Source organism: Phyllobates terribilis, unplaced genomic scaffold, assembly GCF_046119375.1.
Source record: "Phyllobates terribilis strain yellow unplaced genomic scaffold, ASM4611937v1 Scaffold_117__1_contigs__length_5270597, whole genome shotgun sequence".
NCBI classification, from domain to species: Eukaryota; Metazoa; Chordata; class Amphibia; order Anura; family Dendrobatidae; genus Phyllobates; species Phyllobates terribilis.
In genome coordinates, this window is record NW_027362877.1 from 3,322,590 (window position 1) to 3,344,829 (window position 22,240).

The 22,240-nt window shown below is 41.8% G+C and overlaps 2 protein-coding genes across 2 annotated transcripts; both read left to right on the forward strand.

Annotated features, from left to right (window-relative positions):
* Positions 1–250: 250 nt before the first annotated feature.
* LOC141201510 (uncharacterized) lies at positions 251–18,479 on the forward strand. The gene is made up of 3 exons (XM_073663515.1): positions 251–269; positions 1,396–3,017; positions 16,968–18,479. Exons 1-3 carry the CDS (start codon positions 251–253, stop codon positions 18,168–18,170), a joined length of 2,844 nt encoding a protein of 947 aa, XP_073519616.1. The 3' UTR covers positions 18,171–18,479.
* Positions 18,480–20,916: 2,437 nt separating this feature from the next.
* On the forward strand, positions 20,917–21,774 carry LOC141201511 (uncharacterized; the record flags this gene model as incomplete). Its single annotated transcript, XM_073663516.1, has 1 exon — positions 20,917–21,774. A coding segment is annotated over one exon (762 nt), but the record flags the coding sequence as incomplete, so codon positions are not given.
* Between the last annotated feature and the right edge of the window lie 466 nt (positions 21,775–22,240).

Genomic DNA, 22,240 nt, shown 5'->3' on the forward strand with positions numbered 1-22,240 from the left:
AAAACAAGTCCCCACTCAGGTTCATCATCTGTAAACAGTAATATAGGGGGTGTCCATATTACTGGAAGCACAAAGGTTCTGGAAAAGTGACTTGGCTCCCACTTAAAGAAATCCAGTGACATCTGCGCTCCCAAATCCAAATGCCCCCTCCTCCTGGGCCCCACCGTGTGCAGTTAGCATCCACATGTTTGGCAACTTACTGTAGCGGGGAGATGCAATTTATTTCTCCAGAAAGCACTAGCTGGGAATCATGTACTGGGCGCTACAACGTAAGGGCACTGCAATGTACCGGACACTACAATGTACTGGCCACTATAAGGGAATATTTGCATTTTCACTTCACAACATCCATTACTGCTCGTTTCTGGAAAGCACCCATGGAGTCAAATTCATCACTACACCTGTAGATACATTTCCATAGGGGTGTAATTTCCAAACTGGTGTCACTTGAGGGGGGATTCTGCTCTTCTGCCACTTTGGGGCTCTGTATATGGAGTCTGCAAACTGTTCTACTAAAGTTTGTTCTCCAAGAGTCAAATAGCGCTCCTTCCCTCCCGAGTCTCGCCATGTGGCTAAGCAGTACAGTACAGCCACATATGGGGTATTGCCCCGTTCAGGAGAAATTGTATAAAGTTATGTGGTCATTTTTACCCATTTTCCCTTGTGAAAATGTAAAATCTGGGGCTAAAATAATACTATAGTGGTAAAAATGTAATTTTTTTTTCTTCACCGTTCAATTGTATAACATTTTGTGAATCACAATTACCTTGTATTCATTGGGAAAGTGCGCGGTGGATGCTGGGTGTGACGCGCGGGGTAACCCCACCCACAGCCCGGCGTCCACCGCGGGGATCGCATCACCAAGTCACGCCTCACTTGACGTGACATCAGGGGAAGCAAGAGCCGGCTGCAGCCGGGGGTCGCGTGATGCCGGTGAGTGGCCAGCGATAGCGCCGCTCACAGCCAATAAAGACAAAGCTAGGTAATTAGAAAAAACCTTCTCTCAATGGGTTAATTACATTGGCGGCATTTTTAATAGTAGTGGACATCTTCTTTAATTACGTGGACACTTTTCTATACTAAGGGCAAGATACGAAGCTTGAGAGAGTGAAATGGCACTAGAGGTACATTAAGGGAACCTGTCATCAGTAATTACCACTTAAAGAACTATTTCCCGTCTAATCTCTGCCACCCCTGACTTGTGCCAATGTCACCAGTTTATAAGTGTCATTCACTTTACCCGTCATTGTGTTAATGTTATGGCATGTAGTTGTCCTCCTTATTACCGGTACTTTCACTGACGAGGGTCTTCATTGTGAGATCCAGAAAATACATTTAAAAATCCTTTTTGTGTTGTTGAAAAAATCACATGTAATCTATCTTTCCTCCTTACAGGAAATCCTTGTGAGAATAACGGTTCATCACTAAATTGTAAAAGAGAAGATATCAGGAAGCACTCTAATAGAGGAAACCTCATCACCCTTCCTGCACCTCCTGGACTTCACAGCACTTCACTTTCTTATAATCCTCCTAATCATGTGGAATCATCTCCTGAGCAATCTCACATTATTACCAAAAGTCCAGGGGGCAAAGTGGATTCAAGATTTCAGTGTGACAAGCAATTTACAAAAAGCTCAGATTTTTTCACTCACAGAAAACACAAAGGTAAAAAGCCATACTCCTGTTCAGAATGTGGGAAATTCTTTACCTATAAATCACAATTTATTATACATGAGAGAATTCACACAGGAGAGAAGCCATTTTCATGTTCGGAATGTGGGAAATGTTTTGGAAGTAAATCAGACCTTGTTAAACATCAAAGAATTCACACCGGGGAAAAACCTTTTTCATGTTTACAATGTAGAAGGTGCTTTCCAGAAAAATCACAGCTTGTTATACATCAGAGAATTCACACAGGAGAAAAGCCGTATTCATGTTCAAAATGTGGAAAGTCCTTCACAGGTAAAGGAAGTCTTATTAGACATGAGAGAATTCACACAGGAGAGAAGCCATATTCATGTTCAGAATGTGGGAAATGCTTTACAGATAAAAGGACTCTTATTACACATCAGAAAATTCACACAGGAGAGAAGCCATATTCATGTTCAGAATGTGGGAAATCTTTTATGCGTAAATCAAATCTTTCTGCTCATAAGAGAATTCATACAGGAGAAAAGCCGTATTCATGTCCAGAATGTGGGAAATGCTTTACAGAGAAATCAAAACTTGTGAGACACGAGAAAATTCACACAGGAGAGCAGCCGTATTCATGTTCAGAATGCGGGAAATCTTTTATGCTTAAATCAAATCTTTCTGCTCATAAGAGAATTCATACAGGAGGAAAGCCATTTTCTTGTTCAGAATGTGCGAAATGTTTTAAAAGTAAATCACACCTTGTTATACATCAAAGAATTCACACCGGGGAGAAGCCGTATTCATGTTCAGAATGTGGAAAGTCGTTCACGAATAACTGGAGTCTTATTAAACATCAGAGAATTCACACAGGAGAGAAGCCATATTCATGTTCAGAATGTGGGAAGTCCTTTACAGATAAAAGGAGTCTTATTCCACATCAGCGAATTCACACAGGAGAGGAGCCATATTCGTGTTCAGAATGTGGGAAATGCTTTAGAAATAAAGGGAATCTTATTAGACATCAGAGAAATCACACAGGAGAAAAAACATTTTCATGTTCACTATGTGAGAAGTCCTTCACAAATAAAGGGCATCTTAGTAGACATCAGAGCATTCATACTGGAAAGTCGCCATATTCATGCTCAGAATGTGGGAAGTGTTTTAGTTATAAATCAGATCTTGTTAAACATCACAGAATTCACACAGGAGAGAAGCCGTATTCATGTTCAGAATGCGGGAAATCTTTTATGCGTAAATCAATTCTTGCTGCACATAACAGAATTCATACAGGAGAGAAGCCATTTTCTTGTTCAGAATGTGGGAAATCTTTTATACATAAATCACACCTTGTAAAACATGAGAGAAGTCATACGGAAAAGAAAGTATAATTATGTTCACTGTGTTTTATAAAGTTTAATAAGCATTGTTCAGTATAAATGAGTACACCCCCTTTGATGAGTAAGATTTTGTTTAATAGCTCACTGAACACAAGATCAATTTCTACAATTTTGCCAACACTAAGTTTCATAGAACATTTTTTTTGTAATCAAAACATGAAAGTAAGGTTAATAATATAACTCTCATTACAAAATCTTCAGTTTTACTCAAATTAGTTGATGCAAAAATGAGTACACCCCACATCAAAAGCTACTACATCTATTATTTTGTATGGCCTCGATAATTTTAAAGGACGGCACCAAGTTTTCTAGGCCTGGAATGAACAAGTTAGTGACAATATTATATCTATCTTTTATCTCTCTTTCGATAACGAGCTCTTAGAGCCTGGATGCTGGATGGAGCGATGACAACTTGTCTCTTCAGAATCCCCCATAGGTGTTTGGTTGGGTTCAGATCAGGAGACACTTGGCCACTGAATCACTGTCACCCTGTTCTTCAGAAATGTAACAGTGGCCTACCAAGGGAACAGAGTGATGGCAGCATCTTTTCTGTCACTACAGAGCAGAACATCTGTGAATTCAAGATACCATCAATGACCTGTAGCTCCTCATGCAGCCGCACATAAGGACACGGCCACCACCAGGTCTCACTGTAGACACCATGCATTCTCATTGTATTCCTCACCTCTTCAATGTTATACAGTTTTGAAGCCATCAGTTCCAAAAAAAACCTTTATCTTGGTCTCATCACTCCAGAGTATAAAGTCCCAGGAGTCTTCATATGTTTCCGCATGTGTCCTGGCAGATTGTAGGGCGGCTTTTTTGTGTATGGGATTTAGGAGAGGCTTTCTATGTGGACAACACCCATGTCTGCCATTCCTCTATAGAAAACATTGTCTGCTTTCAGCTCATCTCTCAATGCTTGGATGAAAAATCACAGTTGGGAAGGAATGGACGGGACAAAGAAAGTTACTGATAATCCAGCACTTGTTTTCCAGTGTGAATAACGTCAAAAACTTTTATTGAAAAATCCAAATTAAAATCATAGAAACATTAAAAAACAGATAGGAGCAAAACATCTCTGCGTTTCTACCTGTGTATTTGTGTTCAGTTCTTCTTCATGACATAATAAATCAACAGTAACCGGCTTCTTATACACATCATAGTGTCTAATGCACAGCGGAGACCCCCAGCCCCAAATGGACATGTGCAAGTATGTCTACATTACCCCTATGGATGATCATATGTCCACAACAAAAAGCATCCGTGCAATAGAAGAATGAAGTGTCTGCATCTATAATGTGTATATTATGTATAATTACTATAAAAGAGGGAAAAACACAATTCAGTAAATGGATACAAGGTCTGAAGGAAGATTCATATCACTGGAGAATCTGGGGTCCAATTCCAGAATCCACAAGGCTTCTCGGGGGTGTACTTTTTATACCAATCTCCCCCCTTAGCTGGTCTGGTGACATATTCAATACCCACAACTGTAAAGTGATTAATCCCTATTGTGTTGTATGAGATGTTGTGATGCTGCAGATGTATTACGTGTTGTGGGGCCAAGAACGTCCCTAACGTGTCCCCCAATGCGGTGACGTAAGGGTCTGACCGTGCCCCCACATATTGCAGCAGACAAGCTTCACATTGTATGGTGTCAATGACGTGTGGAGCTACAACTAATGAGATGTCGGATATTATAGGGTTTATTATGGTTAGTAGATGCAGACATTTTTGCTTTGTGCACAGACTTGAACAAACCACATTTATTTCTCCCACATTCAATGAAACCTTTGGTGTTTGTCCTCCACGTGTCAGTTGGGTTTCTTGTTGCTAGATCCTTGTCAGTGTATAACATAGGTAAATGTTTTCTGGTAATATTCTGGTAATAATTAATCTTCTCTGCAGCCAGTATTGAATGTAACTCTAGACTGATGGATGTTTCCTTCTTTGTGCGTTTTCGGTAATGTATGAAATATTGGACATTGTGGGTGATTTTCCTTTAATCGTTCTATTTGTTTGGCATTAAGTACAGCCGATACCAAACCCTCCTCCAAAAGACAATGTAAGGGGGTATTGTATGAATTAGTAGGATCTCCATCTAGAGTGCGGCATATATTAGTATCGTCATCCATGTTCATAACCTCCGGCTCATACAACCCACTATCCAGAGCTGTGATCGAGCCCCCTTTATCTGCAGCTCTAATGACTTTATTAGGGCTGTGCTCAGGGCCGTATCTGGCATTCATGCTGCCCTAGACACTTTAAGTGCTCACGCCCCCTACTGGTAACTCATACTAAAAGTGCTCATACCCTTTAGGCCCCCTTCACACGTACCGAAGACACACACGTACACCCATTATAATCTATAGGCTACGCACATGTTCACATGGACCGGACATGTCCGTTTTTTGCCGGCAGCTCGGACGTCAGTACGTCCTGCACACAGATGACATAAAGTGTGACATCCGCACACACGTCTGTGTGACACGTGCCGGAAGAGAGTGCAGAATAGAAATGACAGATATTTAGGTGTTAGATGTGCAAAGATCGAGATAGATGATCGATATCCGTGAGATATATAATTAGTGCCCTGTGTGTGGAGTTTACTGTACTTGTGTTTAGCTAATAAATTAAAAAAGAGATGTGGAATCCTCCCTATTTTTGATAACCAGCAAAGGTAAAGCAGACAGCTGTGAGCGGATATTATCAGGGTGGGAAGGTCCTCGGTTACTGGGCCCTTCCCAGCCTAAAAATACCAGCCCTCAGCCGCCTCAGAAATGGGGCACCAATTCAGGTGCTTTGCACGGCTCTTCACGATTGCCCTGGTGCGGTGGCAATCGGGGTAATGGTGGTTAGGGTTGATGACAGCTGTGATTTGTCAAAAAACACAGCTGTCTTCAAGCCCTCAGTAATGGAGAGGGAAAGGAAAGAGATCCCGACACTCACCTGTAGTCAATCATTTATTCCACATCCACAGATCTGCAAAACGTTTCAGCTCCTCCAGAGCTTTTGTCAATTGTGGGCAATCACACAGAAATACAACATTTATATAGAAAAAAACAAGGAAATGACATCACAATGAAATAAAAAATGAAGAAAACTACAAACATTCATATAATCATATTAGTCTCATTATATAAAATATACACTGCTCAAAAAAATAAAGGGAACACTTACACAACAGAATATAACTCCAAGTGAATCAAACGTCTGTGAAATCAAACTGTCCACTTAGGAAGCAACACTGATTGACAATCAATTTCACATGCTGTTGTGCAAATGGAATAGACAATAGATGGAAATTATTGGCAATTATCAAGACACCCTCAATAAAGGAGTGGTTCTGCAGGTGGGGACCACAGACCATATCTCAGTACCAATGCTTTCTGGCTGATGTTTTGGTCAGTTTTGAATATTGGTTGTACTTTCACACTCGTGGTAGCATGAGACGGACTCTACAACCCACAGAAGTTGCTCAGGTAGTGCAGCTCATCCAGGATGGCACATCAATGCGAGCTGTGGCAAGAAGATTTGCTGTGTCTGTCAGCGTAGTGTCCAGAGGCTGGAGGCGGTACCAGGAGACAGGCCAGTACACCAGGAGATGTGGGGGGCCATAGGAGGGCAACAACCCAGCAGCAGGACCGCTACCCCCACCTTTGTGCAAGGAGGAGCACTGCCAGAGCCCTGCAAAATGACCTCCAGCAGGCCACAAATGTGCATGTGGCTGCACAAACGGTTATAAACCGACTCCATGAGGGTGGTATGAGGGCCCGACGTCCACAGATGGGAGTTGTGCTCACAGCCCAACACCGTGCAGGGCGCTTGGCATTTGCCACAGAACACCAGGATTGGCAAAGTCGCCACTGGCGCCCTGTGCTCTTCACAGATGAAAGCAGGTTCACACTGAGCACATGTGACAGACGTGACAGAGTCTGGAAACGCCATGGAGAGCGATCTGCTGCCTGCAACATCCTTCAGCATGACCAGTTTGGCAGTGGGTCAGTAATGGTGTGGGGTGGCATTTCTTTGGAGGGGCGCACAGCCCTCCATGTGCTCACCAGAGGTAGCCTGACTCCCATTAGGTACCAAGATGAGATCCTCAGACCCCTTGTAAGACCATATGCTGGTGTGGTTGGCCCTGGGTTCCTCCTAATGCAGGACAATGCCAGACCTCATGTGGCTGGAATGTGTCAGCAGTTCCTGCAAGATGAAGGCATTGAAGCTATGGACTGGCCGCCCGTTCCCCCAGACCTGAATCCGATTGAGCACATCATGTCTCGCTCCATCCACCGTTGTCACGTTGCACCACAGACTGTCCAGGAGTTGGCGGATGCTTTAGTCCAGGTCTGGGAGGAGATCCCACAGGAGACCATCCATAACCTCATCAGGAGCATGCCCAGGCGTTGTAGTGAGGTCATACAGGCACGTGGAGGCCACACACAATACTGAGCCTCATCAGGAGCATGCCCAGGCGTTGTAGGGAGGTCATACAGGCACGTGGAGGCCACACACAATACTCAGCCTCATCAGGAGCATGCCCAGGCATTTTAGGGAGGTCATACAGGCACGTGGAGGCCACACACAATACTCAGCCTCATCAGGAGCATGCCCAGGCGTTGTAGGGAGGTCATACAGGCACGTGGAGGCCACACACAATACTGAGCCTCATCAGGAGCATGCCCAGGCGTTGTAGGGAGGTCATACAGGCACGTGGAGGCCACACACAATACTGAGCCTCATTTTGACTTGTTTTAAGGACATTACATCAAAGTTGGATCAGCCTGTAGTGTGTTTTTCCACTTTGTACAGAACAAAGTATTCAATGAGAATATTTCATTCATTCAGATCTAGGATGGGTTATTTCAGTGTTCCCTTTATTTTTTTGAGCAGTGTATATACACAAAGATGAAAAAACGTCCATAACAAAGTATAATAACTATCAAATAAAATATTTTATTTTACACCAATACACATTGCCACAAATATATATATAGGCGTATATACAGTGCTGGCCAAAAGTACTCAGTTTCTTCCTGAAAATGATTGCAATCACAAATTCTTTGGTATTATTATCTTCATTTAATTTGCTTGCAAGGAAAAAACACAAAAGAGAATGAAGCAAAAATCAAATCATTGATCATTTCACACAAAACTCCAAAAAAGGGCTGGACAAAAGTATTGGCACCCTCAGCCTAATACTTGGTTGCACAACCTTTAGCCAAAATAACTGCGAACAACCGCTTCCGGTAACCATCAATGAGTTTCTTACAATACTTTCAAAGTTTTCCCAATTTTTCGGACTGACTGACCTTCATTTCTTAAAGTAATGATGGCCACTCGTTTTTCTTTACTTAGCTGCTTTTTTCTTGCCATAATACAAATTCTAACAGTCTATTCAGTAGGACTATCAGCTGTGTATCCACCAGACTTCTGCACAACATAACTGATGGTCCTAACCCCATTTATAAGGCGAGAAATCCCACTTATTAAACCTGACAGGGCACACCTGTGAAGTGAAAACCATTTCCGGTGACTACCTCTTGAAGCTCATCAAGAGAATGCCAAGAGTGTGCAAAGCAGTCATCAAAGCAAAAGGTGGCTACTTTGAAGAACCAAGAATATAAGACATATTTTCAGTTGTTTCACACTTTTTTGTTAAGTATATAATTCCACATGTGTTAATTCATAGTTTTGATGCCTTCAGTGTGAATGTACAATTTTCAAAGTCATGAAAATACAGAAAAATCTTTATATGAGAAGGTGTGTCCAAACTTTTGGTCTGTACTATATGTATATATTTTATTATTTGGCAAAATAATGTATGTGTGTGTGTATATAAATAAATATATATATTTTATACAAAAACATTTGTTCTAATTTTGGGAGACAAAGCAAAATTAACGGGGACTTCAATCTGAGATCCTGGTCTGGTGGTAATAAGTGTAAGTCTCCCTTACAGGGATGTTTGTTCAGAAGAATATGTATTATGGAGCTTTTCTGTGGAGTCTGACCAGACAATCTCTCCTTGGCTCCCCGTGTGCATCAGTAAGCGCCCATGACCCCGGTGCCGGCTCTCTAGTTGTCCTTTCTACACATTGATAGGCACTAACCTCTGTGTACCGGGTGCTCCCCACAACACCGTCCTTCCGGGCTCTGTGACTTCGTACGTTAGTCGTACATGTGCCCTTTTTTCCTCCTTTAGAGACAAGCGCAGAACTTGCTGCTTATTTTAGTGTTTATACCGAGGCGGATGTTGAGATTTATCTCTATTTAAAGAAGAAGAAAGACACGGTAACCCGTCTTTTAATAGATCAGGTTCTCTCCTCTTAGTGATCCCAGAGGATCCTGTCCAGGAGGGAGGCCGTGTCCTCATGGTGACATCATGAGCTATCAAAATACAATCACTGGTAAATGGTCACCGTCCTTCCCCCAATCTCCATACAGTGAATTAGGAGAGAAGAAACCGATGGATGGAAATGTGGAGCTTTCTCCAGCTCCTCTGTGGTTCCATCCCTGGTGGAGACGAGACTTGGAGAAGTTGTTTCTTAGTACGGCTCCTCCATCTGACTGACGAGGGTCTTCTCTGTCCCTCTCCTCAGGGTCCTCATCCTCCGAGTGCAGAGCAGAGAGCATTAGGCTTTGGCCTCGCTGATTATCACTTCGTACTTGAGGCCCACAATGTGCTGGGTCCTCGGTACCGGGGGTGAGGACCACAACAATGTAATTTATTCCCTGATACATAAACATAGAATTACCTTTTCTGAGAGACGAGTCTTATATATAGACAGATACACGGCAGGTCATGTATTCAGTCTGTGTGTCTCCACAGATGGATCCAGGAGGAGAAATCCACCAGAGAGATGTCCCCGTCCTCTGTATCCCCAGGACTGTCCAGAGGAGAATCACAACATCCCGGAGGATCATCAGGTAGATGACACTGAAGTCCCCACAACACCTGACCATAAAGTGATGGGACCTGAGCTCATCTTACAATGTTCTTTTTAGGGTGAAGATCTGATTGATATTAAGGTTGAGGTTATACATGGAGAGCAAGAGGCGACCGCAATATGGGCCGATCAGGGTGAGGAGGGGAGACTGTCATGTCGGTTCTGTGGTCATCTACTACTACTCCCATCATCTCATGATCACATGACACAATCTACAGTGGCATGTAAAAGTTTGGGCACCCCTGGTCAAAATTCCTGTTATTGTTGCACAGTTAAGCAAGTTGAAGATGAAATGATCTCTAAAAGACCTAAAGTTAAAGATGACACATTTCCTTTGTATTACCCTTGGACATTTGTGTGCTCAGATAACTTTGACCAATGATTCGGACCTTACTTAGCCTGTTAGGGTTAGGGCTCGTTCACTATGATCGTTAGGAAAGGCCAGCGTTATAAAAACACAGCCTACTCTAACAATGTGCCAAAAAACAGCAGCCATGGCTTCTTCTAATCCGCTGTCTAGCACTCTGAAAATGGTGGAGGCCCACAAAGCAGGAGAAGGCTATGAGCAAAGCGTTTTCAAGTTGCCCTTTCCTCGGTTCAAAATGTAATAAAGAAATGGCAGTTAACAGAAACAGTGGAGGTCAAGATAAGGTCTGGAAGACCAAATTAATTTTCAGTAGGATTGCTAGAGAGGCAAATCAGAACCCCCGCCTGACTGCAAAAGACCTTCAGAAAGATTTAGCAGACTCTGGAGTTGTGGTACATTGTTGTACTCTTCAGAGACACCTGCACAAATATGGCCTTCATGGAAGAGTCATCAGAAGAAAACCTCTCCTGTGACCTCACCATGAAATTCAGCGTCAGAAGTATGCAAAAGTACATCTAAGAAGGTCTGATGCATTTTGGACACAAGTCTTGTGGACCGATGAGGTTAAAATAGAGCAATGATCAAAGTTGTGTGGAGAAAAAAGGGCACAGAATTTTAGGAAAAGAAAATCTCGCCAACCATTAAGCATGGTGGTGGATCTATCCTGCTTTGGGGTTGTGTTGCAGCCAATGGCACAGGGAACGGGTAGAGGGAAGAATGGATTCCAAGAAATTTCAGCAAATTCTTGATGCAAACATAACAGCATCTGCAAAAAAGCTGGAGGTGAAAAGAGGATGGCAAATGATAATGATACTAAACACACGTCAAAAGGCGCAAGCTGAAGGTTTTACAATGGCCCTCATAGTCCCCTGATTTGAACATCATTGAAAATCTGTGGCTAGACCTCAAAATAGCAGAGGATGCAAGACGACCCAAGAATCTCACAGAACGGGAAGAATTCTCCAAAGAAGAATGATTGAAAATCCCTCAAACAAGAATTTAAAGACTATTGTCAGCTACAAAAAGCATTTACAAGCTGTGATACTTTCAAAAGGGGGCGCTACTAGGTGCTAACCTTGCCGGGTGCCAAAACTTTTGCATTTGCCCATTTTCCCTTATTGAATTTTTTTTTAAATGTAAAAGATGAAAATATATATCATTTATTATTTATTGTTTTGCCTAAAATACAAAGGAAATGTCATCTGTAACTTTAGGCCGTTTAGAGATTATTTCATCTTCAACTTAACTGTTCACAATAACAGTAATTTTGACCATTGGTGCCCAAACTTTTACATGTCACTGTATTACGTCACTTTATGTTTCCTACAGATGGACTCATGGAAAGAAATCCACCAGAGAGATGTCCCCGTCCTCTGTATCCCCAGGACTGTCCAGAGGAGAATCGCAACATCCCGGAGGATCATCAGGTAGACGGTGCTGAGCCCTGTACCGGATCTGTATATGGGGGACATTTCTGATCGAGGTCATAGATGTCACAGATTTTGGTGGCTTCTTGTATTGTGTTGACTGTTACATCTGATATATCAGGAGGAAGATCCGACTAAGAATAAAGTGAAGGATGAGACAGAAGAAGAAGCGATGACGAGGGGGGATCAGCCGTGTGTGAGTGACGGGAAGGAGGAGATTCTGGTAGATGTTTCCACAGGTATGTAATAATGACCAGCGTGTGATGATGATGACTGGCGTATGACGATGATGATTGGCATGTGACTATGATTAGTGGCGTGTGATGATGATGACTGGCGTATGACGATGATGATTGGCATGTGACTATGATTAGCGGCGTGTGATGATGATGACCTGCGTGTGATGATGATGACTGGCGTATGATGATGATGATTGGTATGTGACTATGATTAGCGGCGTGTGATGATGATGACTGGCGTATGACGATGATGATTGGCATGTGACTATGATTAGTGACGTGTGATGATGATGACTGGCGTATGACGATGATGATTGGCATGTGACTATGATTAGCGGTGTGTGATGATGATAACTGGCGTATGACGATGATGATTGGCATGTGACTATGATTAGTGACGTGTGATGATGATGACTGGCGTATGACGATGATGGTTGGCATGTGACTATGATTAGCGGCGTGTGATGATGATGACTGGCGTATGATGATGATGATTGGCATGTGACTATGATTAGCGGCGTGTGATGATGATGACTGGCGTATGACAATGATGATTGGCATGTGACTATGATTAGCGGCGTGTGATGATGATGACTGGCGTATGACGATGATGATTGGCATGTGACTATGATTAGCGGCGTGTGATGATGATGACTGGCTTATGATGATGATTGGCATGTGACTATGATTAGCGGCGTGTGATGATGATGACTGGCGTATGACGATGATGATTGGCATGTGACTATGATTAGCGGCGTGTGATGATGATGACTAGCGTATGATGATGATGATTGGCATGTGACTATGATTAGCGGCGTGTGATGATGATGACTAGCGTATGATGATGATGATTGGCATGTGACTATGATTAGTGGCGTGTGATGATGATGACTGGCGTATGACGATGATGATTAGCATGTGACTATGATTAGTGGCGTGTGATGATGATGACTGGCGTATGATGATGATGATTGGCATGTGACTATGATTAGCGGCGTGTGATGATGATGACTGGCGTATGACGATGATGATTGGCATGTGACTATGATTAGCGGCGCCTGACGATGACCGGTGTGTGATATTGTATGAAGTCTCCGGTGCAGTGAAGCTTTATCCGCCGTCACATCACAGCAGAAGCGTCCGGTGATGGCGCGGCTGCTCTTGTACAGAGTGCGGTTGCGCACCGATGAATAACTGGGCCGCATTCACACCTCTTCTTAATGATTTAATAATCTCATTTTTAATTTTCCTAATTGTGTTTTTTAATATTACTTCCCTCTTTTATTTTCATATTATTCTTACACAAGTCTCATGCTGCCATATAAATGACTGAGCTTGCGATTCGGACAGAACCCCGGGGGAAGATTCCGTATAATGAGGCGCTGTGGACGCCGTCTGGCCTATGATCCAGTGATGTCCATCTTTTTCAGAGTGCATAAAAGCGCAGTCGACCAGAGGCTAGACGGAGTCCGGTGTAACTCTGCTGCCTCATTATTCTGAATGGATCCCTCGGGGGTGTCATCTGAATCATGTATTTTGTAGATTTAGATGGAAACCCCGATGTACAGTGGGTGCGGAAAGTATTCAGACCCCTTTAAATTTTTCACTCTTTGTTTCATTGCAGCTATTCGGTAAGTTCTAAAAAGTTCATTTTTTTCTCATTAAAGTACACTCTGCACCCCATCTTGACTGAAAAAAAACAGAAATGCAGACATTTTTGCAAATTTATTGAAAAAGAAAAACTGAAATATCACATGGTCATAATTATTCAGACCCTTTGCTCAGTATTGAGTAGAAGCCCCTTTTGAGCTAGTACAGCCATGAGTCTTCTTGGGAATGATGCAACAAGTTTTTCACACCTGGATTTGGGGATCCTATGCCATTCTTCCTTGCAGATCCTCTCCAGTTCCATCAGGTTGGGTGGTGAACGTTGGTGGACAGACATTTTCAGGTCTCTCCAGAGATGCTCAATTGGGTTTAGGTCAGGGCTCTGGCTGGGCCAGTCAAGAATGGTCACAGAGTTGTTCTGAAGCCACTCCTTTGTCATTTTATCTGTGTGCTTAGGGTCACTGTCTTGTTGGAAGGTGAACCTTCGGCCAAGTCTGAGATCCAGAGCACTCTAGAAGAGGTTTTCATCCAGGATATCTCTGTACTTGGCTGCATTCATGTTTCCTTCAATTGCAACCAGTCATCCTGTCCCTGCAGCTGAAAAATACCCCCATAGCATGATGCTGCCTCCACCATGTTTCACTGTAGGGATTGTATTGGGCAGGTCAAGAGCAGTGCCTGGTTTTCTCCACACATACCGCTTAGAATTATCACCAAAAAGTTCTATCTTCGTCTCATGAGACCAGAGAATCTTATTTCTCATAGTCTGGGAGTCCTTCATGTGTTTTGAGCAAACTCTATGCAGGCTTTCATATGTCTTGCACTGAGGAGAGGCTTCCATCTGGCCACTCTGCAATAAAGGCCCGACTGGTGTCAGGCTGCAGTGATCGTTGACTTTGTGGAACTTTCTCCCATCTCCCTACTGCATCTCTGGAGCTCAGCCACAGTGATCTTGGGGTTTTTCTTTACCTCTCCTACCAAGGCTCTTCTCCCATGATTGCTCAGTTTGGCTGGACGGCCAGGTCTAGGAAGACTTCTGGTGGTCCCAAACTTCTTCCATTTAAGGATTATGGAGGCCATTGTGCTCTTAGGAACCTTGAGTAATGCAGAAATACTTTTGGAACCTTGGCCAGATCTGTGCCTTGCCACAATTCTGTGTCTGAACTCCTTGGGCAGTTCCTTTGAGCTCATGATTCTCATTTGGTCTGACATGCACTGTGAGCGGTGACGTCTTATATAGACAGGTGTGTGCCTTTCCAAATCAAGTCCTATCAGTTTAATTAAACATAGCTGGACTCCAATGAAGGAGTAGAACCATCTCAAGGAGAATCACAAGGAAATGGACAGCATGTGACTTAAATATGAGTGTCTGAGCAAAGGGTCTGAATACTTATGACCATGTGATATTTCAGTTTTTCTTTTTTAATAAACTTGCAAAATTGTCTGCATTTCTGCTTTTTTTCAATCAAGATGGGGTGCAGAGTGTACTTTAATGAGAAAAATAAATGAACTTTTTAGAATTTACAAAATGGCTGCAATGAAACAAAGAGTAAAAAATTGAAAGGGGTCTGAATACTTCCCGTACCCACTGTAAGTGTTCAGCGTACAGAACAGGATAAATATGATCCAAAATGTTCTGTACCCCAAAATGCCACCATTAAGAGCTTCTATTCAACCCACAAAAAACAAGTCCCCACTCAGGTTCATCATCTGTAAACAGTAATATAGGGGGTGTCCATTTCACTGGTAGCACAAAGGCTCTGGAAAAGTGACTTGGCTCCCACTTAAAGAAATCCAGTGACATCTGCGCTCCCAAATCCAAATGCCCCCTCCTCCTGAGCCCCACCGTGTGCAGTTACCATCCACATGTTTGGCATTACTGTAGCGAGGAGAGCCAATTTATTTCTCCAGAAAGCACTAGCTGGGAATCATGTATTGGGCGCTACAACGTAAGGGCACTACAATGTACCGGACACTACAATGTACTGGCCACTATAAGGGAATATTTGCATTTTCACTTCACAACATCCATTACTGCTCGTTTCTGGAAAGCACCCATGGAGTCAAATTCATCACTACACCTGTAGATACATTTCCATAGGGGTGTAATTTCCAAACTGGTGTCACTTGAGGGGGGATTCTGCTCTTCTGCCACTTAGGGGCTCTGTATATGGAGTCTGCAAACTGTTCTACTAAAGTTTGTTCTCCAAGAGTCAAATAGCGCTCCGTCCCTCCCGAGTCTCACCATGTGGCTAAGCAGTACAGTACAGCCACATATGGGGTATTGCCCCGTGCAGCAGAAATTGTATAAAATTATGACGTCATTTTTACCCATTTTCCCTTGTGAAAATGTAAAATCTGGGGATAAAATAATACTATAGTGGTAAAAATGTAATTTTTTTTTTTTCACCGTTCAATTGTATAATATTTTGTGAATCACAATTACCTTGCATTCATTGGGAAAGTGCGCGGTGGATGCTGGTGTGACGCGCGGGGAAACCCCACCCACAGCCCGGCGTCCACCGCGGGGATCGCATCACCGAGTCACGCCTCACTTGACGTGACATCAGAGAAAGCAAGAGCCGGCTGAGGCCGGGGGTCGCGTGATGCCGGTGAGTGGCCAGCGATAGCGCCGCTCACAGGCAATAAAGACAAAGCTAGGTAATTAGAAAAAATCTTCTCTCAACGGGTTAATTACATTGGGGGCATTTTTAATAGTAGTGGACAACTTCTTTAATTACGTGGACACTTTTCTATACTAAGGGCAAGATACGAAGCTTGAGAGAGTGAAATGGCACCGGAGGTACATTAAGGGAACCTGTCATCAGTAATTACCACTTAAAGAACTATTTGCTGTCTAATCTCTGCCACCCCTGACTTGTGCCAATGTCACCAGTTTATAAGTGTCATTCACTTTACCCATCTTTGTGTTAATGTTATGGCATGTAGTTGTCCTCCTTATTACCGGTACTTTCACTGACGAGGGTCTTCATTGTGAGATCCAGAAAATACATTCAGAAATCTATTTTGTGTTGAAGAAAAAACTCACATCTAATTTATCTTTCATCCTGATAGGAAATCCTTGTGAGAATAACGGTTCATCACTAAATTGTAAAAAAGAAGATATCATGAAGCACTCTAATGGAGAAAACCTCATCACCCTTCCTGCACCTCCTGGACTTCACAGCACTTCACTTTCTTATAATCCTCCTAATCATGAGGAATCATCTCCTGAGCAATCTCACATTATTACCAAAAGTCCAGGTGGCAAAGTGGATTCAAGATTTCAGTGTGACAAGAAATTTACAAAAAGCTCAGATTTTTTAACACACAGAAAACACAAAGGGAAAAAGCCATACTCCTGTTCAGAATGTGGGAAATTCTTTACATATAAATCACAATTTGTTATACATGAGAGAATTCATACAGGAGAGAAGCCATTTTCATGTTCGGAATGTGGGAAGTCCTTTAAACATAAAGGGGATCTTATTACACATCAGAGAATTCACACAGGAGAGAAACCATATTCATGTTCGGAATGTGGGAAATTTTTTGGAAGTAAATCAGAGCTTGTTAAACATCAAAGAATTCACACAGGAGAAAAGCCATTTTCATGTTCGGAATGTGGGAAGTCCTTCAAACAGAAAGGGGATCTTATTAGACATCAGAGAATTCATACAAGAGACAAGACATTTTCATGTTCGGAATGTGGGAAATGTTTTGGAAGTAAATCAGACCTTGTTAAACATCAAAGAATTCACACAGGAGAAAAGCCATTTTCATGTTCAGAATGTGGGAAGTCTTTCAAACAGAAAGGGGATCTTATTAGACATCAGAGAATTCACACAGGAAAAAAGCCGTATTCATGTTCAAAATGTGGAAAGTCCTTCACAGGTAAAGGAAGTCTTATTAGACATGAGAGAATTCACACAGGAGAGAAGCCATATTCATGTTCAGAATGTGGGAAATGCTTTACAGATAAAAGGGCTCTTATTAGACATCAGAAAACTCACACAGGAGAGAAGCCATATTCCTGTTCAGAATGTGGGAAATGCTTTACATTTCAAGGGAGTCTTATTACACATCAGAAAATTCACACAGGAGAGAAGCCACATTCATGTTCAGAATGTGGGAAGTCCTTTACAGATAAAGGGAATCTTATTCCACATCAGCGAATTCACACAGGAGAGAAGCCATATTCATGTTCAGAATGTGGGAAGTGTTTTAGTTATAAATCAGATCTTGTTAAACATCACAGAATTCACACAGGAGAAAAGCCGTATTCATGTCCAGAATGTGGGAAATGCTTTACAGAGAAATCAACACTTGTGATACACGAGAAAATTCACACAGGAGAGCAGCCGTATTCATGTTCAGAATGCGGGAAATCTTTTATGCTTAAATCAAATCTTTCTGCTCATAAGAGAATTCATACAGGAGAAAAGCCATTTTCTTGTTCAGAATGTGCGAAATGTTTTAAAAGTAAATCAGAGCTTGTTATACATCAAAGAATTCACACCGGGGAGAATATAGGGAAGATATAGGAGATGGAGAAGAGGGGGTCGAGTCCATGTGGGTAGAGATAGAGGGGGCAAAAAATAATAATAAAATATTACTGGGGGTCTGCTATAAGCCACCCAATATAACAGAGGAGAATGAGAAACTGCTATTAGGACAAATAGACAAAGTAGCAAAACATAATGAGGTGATTGTAATGGGGGACTTCAACTACCCGGATATTGACTGGGAAACAGAAACCTGTAGATCTCAGAAAGGAAAAAGGTTCTTGACAAATATTAAGGATAATTATCTCTCCCAACTAGTGCAGGAACCAACGAGAGGGAAGGCCGTGTTGGACTTAATATTGACTAATAGGCCTGATAGAATAACTGAGGTACAGATAGGGGGGCACCTAGGTAATAGCGATCATAATATTATCAATTTCAAAATGCCCTTCAGTAGGGTTATCAATAAGGGAACAACTAAAACATTAAACTTTAGGAGGGCGAAGTTTGATCAGCTGAAAGAAAACCTTCAACTTATAGACTGGGACAAAGTTCTTAATCAAGGAAATACGAATAGTAAATGGGAAACCTTCAAAAGAATTCTGAATACTCAGTGCGAGAGGTATATACCGTATGGGAATAAAAGGGCCAGAAATAAGAGGAAACCAATATGGTTGAATAAGAACGTAAAAGGGGCGTTAAATAGCAAAAAAGAGGCATTCAAGAGATTAAAACAGGAAAACAGCAAGGAGGCACTAATGTGTTACAAGGAAAAAACGAGAACCTGCAAAAAACAAATAAAAATAGCAAAGGAGGAAACAGAGAGACGTATTGCTAGGGAAAGTAGATCAAATCCCAAACTGTTCTTTACGTATATAAATAGTAAAAGGATTAAATCGAATAATATTGGACCGATAAAAAGTGAGGGAGGCAAAATCATAGAGAAAGATGAGGATAAAGCTAATCTATTAAATAAATTTTTTTCGTCAACTTTCACAAAGGAAAAAGAACTAACAGGCGAAATGAGAAGTGACAAGCTTAATCCTCCACTAAGTATGACAAATCTAACCCAAGCTGGGGTACAGAAACGGCTCAGTAACATTAAAATAAACAAATCACCAGGACCTGATGGCATACACCCACGGGTACTAAGGGAACTAAGTAATGTGATAGACAGACCGTTATATCTTATATTTAAGGACTCTGTTGAGACTGGGTCTGTACCACTTGATTGGCGACAGGCGAATGTAGTGCCAATATTCAAAAAGGGAGCAAAAAGTAACACCGGAAACTATCGGCCGGTGAGTCTGACGTCCGTTGTGGGCAAAATTTTTGAAGGCTTTATTAATGAGGCAATCATGGAGCATCTTGATGCTAATAATCTATTAACCCCGAACCAACATGGATTCATGAGGAATCGCTCCTGCCAAACAAACCTGATTGACTTCTACGAGGAGGTTAGCTCTCGAGTAGATCAGGGGGAACCAGTGGATGTCGTGTATCTCGACTTCTCAAAAGCATTCGATAGCGTGCCACATAATAGGTTGGTATACAAAATGAGAATGATGGGGCTGGGGGAAAATGTCTGCAAGTGGGTAGCTAACTGGCTAAAGGATAGAAGGCAGAGGGTGGTTATAAATGGAATATACTCAGATTGGGTAAGCGTCACTAGTGGGGTACCACAGGGGTCTGTACTAGGCCCAATGTTATTTAATATCTTTATTAACGACATAGTCAACGGGATAAATAGTAAAATATCAATATTTGCAGATGACACAAAGTTATGTAAAACAATTAATACAAAAGAGGATAGTGCAGACCTACAGAGGGATTTGGATAAGCTGGGTAGGTGGAGCATTAAATGGCAAATGAGGTTTAACGAGGAGAAATGTAAGGTCATACATATGGGAAGGAAAAATGGAAGTCACCAGTACTCACTGAATGGGAAATCATTGGGGAATTCAGAGATGGAGAAGGACTTGGGCATCTTGATTGATAGCAAACTAAATTGGAGTGCCCAAAGTCAGGCCGCTGCTGTAAGGGCAAACAGGGTAATGGGATGTATCAGAAGAGGTATAGCTGCAAAGGAGGAGAACATTGTTCTTCCACTGTACAAAGCACTGGTCAGACCACACTTGGAATACTGTGCTCAGTTATGGGCCCCAATATATAGAAAGGATATAAATGAGCTTGAAAAGGTACAAAGGAGGGCAACAAAATTAATAAGGGGAATGGAGGGACTGCAATACCCAGAGAGGTTGGCAAAACTAGGACTATTCAGCCTGGAAAAGAGAAGGTTGAGGGGGGACATAATAAATGTGTACAAATATGTTAGGGGACAGTATAGAGACCTTGCCCGGGATTTGTTCAAAAGGAGGGATATTACGGTAACAAGAGGGCATTCACTAAGACTGGAAGAGAAAAGGTTTCAGCACCAGCATAGGAAGGGGTTCTTTACGGTAAGAGCAGTGAGAATATGGAATTCACTGAGTGAGGAGACGGTAATGTCAGATTCACTACACCAGTTCAAGCGGGGACTGGATGCATTTCTAGATGCCAGGCAGATTTCTGCATATACTTAACAATAGAATAAAATAGTAGGTTGATACAGGGATTTATTCTGACTGCTGGTTTCAGAGTCGGGAGGGAATTTTTCCTCAGGTGAAGATTGGCTAAATCATTTGGGGTTTTTGCCCTCCTCTGGATCAACTTTAGCAATTACAGAACTAACAGGTCGAACTTGATGGACGCAAGTCTTTGTTCGGCTTTACTAACTATGTAACTATGTTTTCATGTTTACAATGTGGAAAATGCTTTACAGCTAAATCAGATCTTGTTAGACATCAGAGAACTCACACAGGAGAAAAGCCGTATTCATGTTCAGAATGTGGGAAATGATTTACAGATAAAAGGAGTCTTATTCCACATCAGCGAATTCACACAGGAGAGAAGCCATATTCGTGTTCAGAATGTGGGAAATGCTTTACAAATAAAGGGAATCTTATTAGACATCAGAGAAATCACACAGGAGAAAAAAACATTTTCATGTTCACTATGTGAGAAGTCCTTCAGAAATAAAGGGCATCTTAGTAGACATCAGAGCATTCATACTGGAAAGTCACCATATTCATGCTCAGAATGTGGGAAGTGTTTTAGTTATAAATCAGATCTTGTTAAATATCACAGAATTCACACAGGAGAACAACCGTATTCATGTTCAGAATGTGGGAAGACTTTTATGCGTAAATCAATTCTTGCTGCACATAACAGAATTCATACAGGAGAAAAGCCATTTTCTTGTTCAGAATGTGGGAAATGTTTTATATATAAATTGGATCTTGTTAAACATCACAGAATTCACACAGGAGAAAAGCCGTATTCATGTTCATTCTGTGAGAAATGCTTTCCAAAAAAAATATATCTTGTGCAGCATGAGAGAAGTCACACAGGAGAGAAGCCGTATTCATGTTCGGAATGTGGGAAATCTTTTATACATAAATCACACCTTGTAAAACATGAGAGAAGTCATACGGGAAAGAAAGTGTAATTATGTTCACTGTGTTTTATAAAGTTTAATAAACATTGTTCAGCATAAATGAGTACACCCCCTTTGATGAGTAAGATTTTATTTAATAGCTCACTGAACACAAGATCAATTTCTAAAATTTTGCCAACACTAAGTTGCATAGAACATTTTTTTTGTAATCAAAACATGAAAGTAAGGTTAATAATATAACTCTCATTACAAAATCTTCAGTTTTACTCAAATTAGTTGATGCAAAAATGAGTACACCCCACATCAAAAGCTACTACATCTATTATTTTGTATGGCCTCCATAATTTTAAAGGACGGCATCAAGTTTTCTAGGCCTGGAATGAACAAGTTAGTGACAATACTATATCTATCTTTTATCTCTTTTTCGATAACGAGCTCTTAGAGCCTGGATGCTGGATGGAGCGATGACAACTTGTCTCTTCAGAATCCCCCATAGGTGTTTGGTTGGGTTCAGACCAGGAGACACTTGGCCACAGAATCACTGTCACCCTGTTCTTCAGAAATGTAACAGTGGCCTACCAAGGGAACAGTGATGGCAGCATCTTTTCTTTCA

Coding starts and splice junctions, on each gene's coding strand:
- LOC141201510 (XM_073663515.1), top strand. Junction 3,018..16,967: donor GAAGTCATACGGAAAAGAAA/GTATAATTATGT, acceptor CACAGAAAACAC/AAAGGGAAAAAGCCATACTC.